General features: G+C 33.8%; 2 protein-coding genes across 2 annotated transcripts; one reads left to right on the top strand and one right to left on the bottom strand.

The window, feature by feature from the left end:
- Window positions 1-2,260: 2,260 nt before the first annotated feature.
- On the bottom strand, window positions 2,261-2,894 carry LOC145018348 (uncharacterized). The gene is made up of 2 exons (XM_078976239.1): window positions 2,578-2,894; window positions 2,261-2,467 (listed from the first exon to the last, which is right to left on the bottom strand). The coding sequence occupies exons 1-2, from the start codon at window positions 2,832-2,834 to the stop codon at window positions 2,395-2,397; spliced, it is 330 nt and encodes a 109-aa protein (XP_078832365.1). The 5' UTR covers window positions 2,835-2,894; the 3' UTR covers window positions 2,261-2,394.
- Window positions 2,895-4,303: 1,409 nt separating this feature from the next.
- Window positions 4,304-8,169, top strand: LOC145016452 (uncharacterized). The gene is made up of 8 exons (XM_078974764.1): window positions 4,304-4,318; window positions 4,391-4,463; window positions 4,535-4,783; window positions 4,893-4,964; window positions 5,075-5,745; window positions 5,864-6,104; window positions 6,188-7,140; window positions 7,267-8,169. Exons 1-8 carry the CDS (start codon window positions 4,304-4,306, stop codon window positions 8,167-8,169), a joined length of 3,177 nt encoding a protein of 1,058 aa, XP_078830890.1.
- The last annotated feature ends 262 nt before the right edge of the window (window positions 8,170-8,431 follow it).

Raw genomic sequence — 8,431 nt, forward strand, 5'->3', positions numbered from 1 at the left:
GCCTTTGATGTACTTTCTTCCAGGGAACTTTGTAAACTGTCCACCATGGTGTAATCGGACAGAGAATATCGTCGGATGTCCGGCTGTATATTCACGGAAAGATTGGTTAGTCACATTTTTCTTTTTAAGTTACTAACTGATTGAGGGAGTAAACACTTACCATATCTACGAGCAACGTCAATCTCGTCCATGGTAGCACGTATCCTCCAAGGCGCCATCGTCGTTTTCAAATGTAGGGTTCTTTCGATCAAGGGTTTTCAAAGGGTTTGTCTGTGAAGCGTGTGTCTGATCACGTTGATCAACGATACGTCCTTTTTTTTCTTGGCGGTATAACATTGGATATGTGAAAAGACTTTTATACCCCCAACGTGCAAGGCACGTGGGGTGTCTAACGGAAACAATTGACGGAATGTGAGAATAGGGACTAGGCGGGTTACATAATTAAAAGTTGAGGATAGTCCGAGTTAGAAAAATAAGTTAGGGACCAAGCTTGTAATTTACACTAAACCACAGGGACCATTCGTGTAAATAGTATTTATAGTTTTCAAATGCTACACGGATAGTGTTTTTGGCGATTTCGTTAACTATATAGAAAATTATCATTTTATTCGTGTTTTTTTTTTTTTTTTTTTCTTATTCATGTTTTGTCTTTTTTTTCTTTTGTTTTAGTTATTTTTAGATTAGACTACAAAAATTTTGACCTATCGGCCACACTTTTCAAAAATTGTTTTGCAACATTCAAAAAAAAAAAAAAAAAAAAAAAAAAAAAAAAAAAGTGACGATTTCGTTATTAAGTACGACAAATTGTCGATGCTAAAATTTTGGATTATTTTATCCATATATAAAATCGTCATGATTATCAATGGATCATTGGTGTATATATATATATATATATATATATATATATATATATATATATATATATATATATATATATATATATATATATATACTACTTATAAAAGAAATCTAACTATTTCTATAAATAGAATGAATATAATAATATTATTTTTTTAAGACGTACAAACGATTAAGCTAATATTACAAACAATCATTAATAAAATAATATTAAATTTTAAATTTGTTTTGACTCCTTATATTTCTCAGCAAAATCCTAATTTCATGGTCATTCAAAATTTAAAACTTTTTCATCCTAATACGCTTCAACAAATATCCTTTAAATGTTGCATTTGCAGCTGATTAAAATATCTCATAGCAGACGTGTGTTTGTTCTCTCCACCTTATAAACCCTGCTATAAATCCCACTGCCATGAAGTATTTCCCTTATAAACCCTAATCGTTTTTCTCCCTCTCTTAGACGAAGATAATGTGTTTTTTTTAAGAAAAAAAGTTTGAAAATATTCCAATTTCTCAAAAAAATTTACCCCAAATGCGAAACTGGGTAAAATTTTCCATTTTGCGAAGACTACAGGGATGCGAAATGAAAATTCTGCACTTTTGTCTTTTTATGACCCCATTTTGCGAAGTTGGACCACTTATATTATTTCTTGAAAAGATCAGGGGCCAAATGCGAAACTCTTATCTTTCTTCCCCAATTCGCATTTATACATTAAAAACTTCGCATTTTCATTCAAATTCTTCGCATCTTGCATCCATCCGTCTTTGAGTTCATTCGCATTTCATCGCATTAACTGAGAAATTAATCAGTTGTCTCATATTCGCATTTCAGTTGTTTGAGAAACCCATATACGAACCCAATTGCGAAACCCACTGATTTCAAATGCGAACCAACCAAAAATCATCAACCACGTACTTGTGTCACCAAATGCGAATTGAATATCACCATTAAATTCTCCTCGCATTCTATAGATGCGAACACAATCCAGATCTCCGACTCCAAGCTTGCGAAATCAAAATCAATTAACCTCAAACAAATCGTGAACTTCTTATGCGAACTGTTTTGACCCACAAAACCAAATGCGAACTCAATTGATGTCATATGCGAACTGATTTCATAGATGCGAACACAATTGATTTCATATGCGAATCCACATCCATCGATATGAAACCAATACCAGTTACAAGCAATTAGTAGCAACCATCAATCCTCTAATTTTCAATTACTCAGCCTTCGCTTTTCATACAACCCGTCGACCCTGAAAAATCGATAAACACCAAATGTCTCATTTTTAGATCGATTTTCTGATTAAATGTCATATTTGAAGAATGATCGATTTTCTGATTAAATGTCATATGTGTGACATTGGTTGCCTTTTAAAAGGCATAAAAACAAGGCATGCATTTATACCCCAGAAAATAATAATGTAATAGCAAAGGAAAAACAACACCATAAAAACATGTTACTTATTTGAAACAATCCAAAAAAAAGACAACCATAAAAATTCCAACATCAAATAAATCTACTAAAAAAACTTAGGTGTTAACAACTGCATCTTCATCATCCTGAGATGGCTGGTTTTCAGCTGCAACAGTAATCAAACCACTCCTGACAAAAAAATAAAATTTAAGGCATTCATAAGTTTCTTGATCCTTGAAATATAAAAAAAAAAACAGTTTTTCATGATCGTTTGTAAAACAAAGTACAAATGATCTTACCCGACATCAACAGGAAATTCACCATCTTCTTCATCACGAAGCCTATAACATCTGTTTCGGCTTTGAACTTTGACACGGGGTCTCTTCAGTGGTGGTGACAAAGTTTTTGGTTTTGTTGAATCTAATGTGTCAGACTTTTCCACAGCTTCATCATCCAGCTTTTCATCTTCAGAACTTAGAATATCAATAACCTCATCCCAATTCCAATTTAGCAATGCCCATTCCCTTTTCTTTTCTTTCTCATGTTTCTCATGCATACAAAGTTGAAGGATGATTTGATCACATTCCTGCTTATTTACAATGCTACTTGAGTTCGACATTATGGTCGTTTTTCTATGTCAAAAGTAGTATTAGTTACAACGTAACAATTAAATCAAAAGAGAAAACAAAAAATATGTGAACATACCTTCTTCCCAGGTGGAAGAATCAAGTCATTATCGAATTTCAGAGAAGCAAACATAGGTATTTATTGTAGAGGCTTACCCAGGTGTCAATATTTTCCCGCTCAAAACCATTCATATCCCAAATTTTAAGGATCAATGTTAGTCAACATATTAATTTCGAAATTATCTTTACAGTTTATATCATTATTAATTAGAAAAAGATAACACTAACTTCGAAATTATCATAGTGCTTATCAGATAAGCACTTCAAATTCTATCCAAACTGATTAGGATTTTTTAAATTGTCATTTAAAAAAAAACTGATGATATACATTAAATTTATCTCATCCATTAATAACAAACATGTTTTGTAATCTGTACATATATACATATTTAAGATTACGAATCTCGCTTCCATACTTTACCATCAAACCATTTGTTCCATTGATTTCATAAAACCATCTGTTCTATATGCTATATCAGAATCAAACAGGTATTGAACTTTTACTTTATTTCATAGTACAAGCAATATGTATTAGAAAAACCATCAAGTATAGCAATTATTAACTGAAGTGTTTTTCAGTTGAAATGGATATTTATCATACTACTGTTAATGAATTTTCTGCTTTGGGGCAAATATATGAATGGTGGAACATTACAAGTGTTAGAGTATTGTATGTTTGGGAGGACATGGAAAACAACAGGATGCTCTTGTGGATGATAGATCGCCAGGTAAGGTTTTTTTCCAATTAAAATATTCAACTTCTATTAAAAGTTTAATTTTGTAAATAATACCATTACCATTTTGTTATTTACACCAGAGAGAAAAAATATTAGCAATCATACCTCGCCATTTGCGTTGTAGATGAACCATAGGCGCCAATTGCAAACATATTCTATAATTATAATTTAACATATAAGAAGGCTTCATCGGTTCTACAGTCTGCTACTGCGTATGTTTACTATTTACGATTTTTACTTTCTCGATTATACACCATTCACACTCACTTTGTGTTCCTTTGTACATGCATAAACTACATATATTCTATCGGCTTCACAAAAACCATCTGCTCTATCGGATTCATCAAAATCAAACAGGTATGTGTATTTAACTTTAAATTATCTCTTATTCAAGTACTATATGATGAAAAAGTCTACTATTTATAGTATTTTTTTAGTTAGATGCAACGTGTTTCAAAGTAATTAGCTTCACCTAAGAAAAGAAGTATCATCAAACCAATATATGTCGGCAACTCAAGCATCATCTCCTTATAGACCATTCACATTACCAGAAACACATAAATAAAATCTGGTTTTGATCTAAACTATTATAACAAAAACAAATGGTAATAAATTTCGTATTTGAATAATCATACTTTTTGATTTGTTATGTATAAAATAAAGTATACATTTTTTTGTGTGTTTTACAGTTTGCAATGAGGTTTGACGGTAAAGAAAATAAACATAATAATGTTATCCAAATTGATGCAGAAAATACAAAAGGTATGTCACATATTTACAATCATTATTAGTATATCATCGTTATACATTTTTCATTTAAAAAAATGTTGCAGAAAAACGAAAAGCATATAATAAGGCATGTTACGAACGACGAAAGGAGAAAAACAAAATGAGACGAATAGCTAATGGGGAAGGAAATAGTCAAAACGCAACATTTTTGTCAAATGTGCCAACAGTAAATAGGAATCTGGTGGATATTACCAATGCATCTCCTACATGTGTAATGGATTTTGGTCAAAAAAAGTTGATTTATAATAGAAACCCTTATCAACGTCAGACGGAACCAACCATAACAAAACCAGGTAACTATGTCTGAAGTTATCATATTACAATCTAAGTAGTACAACATTACATTTAACCATAATCTTTCATAATTTACATTCTTAATGAGAAATTTTTGTTTATACGTAGGTATTCAAAGTCAGCCTGACGTAATACTACCTCCACGCGATGAATTGATAACTCAAATTTCAACATCAATAGGTCAGTATTTGATTTTTACCGAAAAATATCATATATATTGGCTAATAATTATGTGTAATTATTTTAATTTTATTTATATTACATTTAACTAATGAATAAAATGTCTACAGATCCACAAGGTTGTATCCATGGCAATGTCACTCCATCAGTACAAAATGGTAGCATCTCGGATGATCCATATAGTTTTGTTTTCGCCGGTATCCGTAAAAAACATCGTGTGGTGAAGTTCAATGATATATGTAGATATTGTGGGGCAAAACGACTACATTTTGAATCTGCTGGCTTTTGTTGCATGAGTGGAAAGACAAAGTTGGCAGACTCATCTATTCCTGACGAATTACACAATCTTTTCACCTCAGAAATAAAATTAGGCAAATTGTTTAGAAAGAATATACGTGCATACAACACCAACTATTCATTTGCATCAATGGGCGTAGAAGTGGATGAATCGATGGCCAATATGACATCTGGGGTATACACTTTTTGTGTGAATGGAGGGATATACCATAGAATCGATCAGTTAGTTCCAAGGAAAAAGGATGAACCTAAGTTCTTACAATTGTATTTTTACGATGTTGAAGCTGAGATGTCAAATAGACTCGAATGGAAGAATCTTGCTAAACCAATTGTTGAAATTTTGACTCGCGTTCTTGCTACAAACCTATACGTTGCAATATTTCGTAGCCTTGCTGATCTAGGACCGCTCGACAATTACAGAGTCACTTTAAATTCATCAGTAGAACTAGACCAAAGGGTGTACAACCGGCCAACCACATCCGAGGTTTGAAATTAATTATGTACATATGTTTTTGAGAAAAAAGATGTTTCATGTATTAAATATAACTATGCAAATTACGTACCAGTTTTAATCATATTTTTTCTATTGTATAATTTCACAGGTTGTTGGTATTTGGATTGAAGGCAATGACAACATAATCGCATATAAAAGAAGTATTATAGTATATGGAAGGTCCGACAAACCAAAAACAATTCAATCTTATTGGGGATGTTATGACCCATTGTGTTATCCTTTATTCTTTCCAAATGGTGAGCTTGGATGGCATTCTAACATACTAAGGCAAGGGGTTTCATTCAATGAGATGGTTAATGACGACCAAATCTTCGATGAAGATCTAGAAGGTACACATAGCCACAATTTTAATATTGTTAAATTTTACAAATGTAAAAATTGATATAATTTATTCAATTTAATCATTATGTAGAGACTGATATAAGAACGGGTAGGAAAACTGTAACTATGCGGGAGTACTACTGTTACAAGTTGCAGATTCGATCAAACTTGAACGTAATTATGTTAGGAGGGAGATTATTACAACAATTTGTGGTAGATATCTACATCAAGATTGAGACTTCGCGTTTGGAATTTTGTAGAAAAAACCAATCTACAATAAGAGCGGAGTTATACCAAGGTGTTGTGGATTGTGTCAATGCCGGTGAGGTACAAGCAAGTATGATTGGGCAACGTGTTGTTTTGCCAGCAAGTTTCATCGGAGGTCCTCGTGACATGCGACGACGATTTCTCGATGCTATGGCTTTAGTTCAAGATGGAGGGAAACCTGATATATTCCTTACAATAACGTGCAATCCGAATTGGCCTGAAATCCAAAATGAGTTACTTCATTTTCAAACAGCACAAGATAGACCAGATCTGGTTGCAAGAGTTTTTCGTGCTAAGTTACATGACCTTAAGGAACAACTCTTGAAGAGGCACGTCCTTGGTGTGGTGAGTGCATATGTTTATGTAATAGAGTTCCAGAAACGTGGTTTACCACATGCTCATTTTCTCTTAATAATGAAACCTGAATGGAAGCTCACCAATACAGACCATTATGACAAGTATGTGTGTGCCGAAATTCCAAACCCGACAAAGTATCCTATACTACACGATCTGGTCAAATCACACATGATACATGGTCCTTGTGGTACATTAAACAAAAAATGTTCTTGTATGCAAGGCGATCCACCAACCTATCGTTTTAGATACCCTCGACAATTCAACGAAGCCACAACACAAGGAAAGGACACATATCCGGTTTATCGAAGGAGAGATAATGGAATTGCTGTGAATAAACAAGGTATTATGATGGATAATAGATGGGTTGTCCCATATAACCCAAAGTTGTTGATGATGTTCAACTGCCATCTAAATGTTGAGGTTTGCTCGAGTATAACATCAGTGAAATACATCTTTAAGTATATTTACAAGGGTCATGACAAGCAAGTTATCCATATTGATCCAGATGCACAACCTGTTGTTATCAATGAGATAAAACGTTTTTAGGATGCACGATACGTCTCCGCTCCAGAAGCAGTATGGCGAATTTTTAGCTTTTCTCTTAATCAAATCCACCCTAATGTGATCACTTTGCAATTGCATCTTCCAAACCAACAGTTGGTTAGGTTCACTGATGATGATGCAATGAAATCAGTTGTTGAGAGGGAGAAAGATAAGAGATCAATGTTGACTGCATTTTTCAAGATGAATAAAGATAACGTTAATGCAAGAGAATATTTATACAAAGATTTTCCCAAACACTTCACATGGAATAAAGAATCGCGTCTATGGAATCCTCGAAAAGTATCACGAGCAGTTGGTCGTTTGGTTTCTGCAAATCCTGCTGAAGGTGAGCGATACTATCTACGTGTGTTATTATGTCATGTTAGGGGTCCTACATGTTTTGAAGATCTGTACACAGTCAATAACGTAAGACATCCCACATTTCGAAAAGCGGCTCTTGAAAGAGGGTTAATAGAGACAGATGATAGTTTATCGCAGTGTCTTGTAGAGGCCTCCTTGTTTCAGTTTCCAAATGCTCTCAGAAGGTTGTTTGCAACGATATTAGTTTTTTGTGATCCTGGAGATGTTCGCAAGATATGGAATTCCCACTACAATTCTCTCTCCGAAGATTATAGTAGACAATACGATAATGTCAATCGAGTACAAAATATGGTCCTTACAGACATAAGCGTATTCCTACAATCTATGGGTAACAAGCTTGATAACTTTGATCTCCCGACTGTAAACACCGATTTGAATTTTCAGTCTGGAGTTTTTCGAGAGGTACAAGAAGAATGCTCTATAATTGTGGAAGATGACCATTTGCGTGCCAAAGAGTTTCTTAATCCTGAACAAAAATATGCATATGATGAGATCATGAGGCATGTGTGTACTGATTGTACATGAATGTTCTTCATAGATGGTCCTGGCGGAACAGGAAAAACATATCTGTACAAAGCTTTACTTGCTAATATACGCAAACTTGGTCATATTGCACTCGCCACAGCTTCATCGGGTGTTGCGGCTAATAACATGCCTGGGGGGAGAACAGCTCACTCGCGTTTCAAACTTCCTCTAACTCCAGATAATAACTCATTCTGTAGAATCCAAAAACAAAGCGGTACCGCTCAACTACTTCGGCTTGCAAAAATAATCATATGGGATGAGG

This window comes from Lactuca saligna, chromosome 9 (genome assembly GCF_052625555.1).
Source record: "Lactuca saligna cultivar CGN05327 chromosome 9, ASM5262555v1, whole genome shotgun sequence".
NCBI classification, from domain to species: domain Eukaryota; kingdom Viridiplantae; phylum Streptophyta; class Magnoliopsida; order Asterales; family Asteraceae; genus Lactuca; species Lactuca saligna.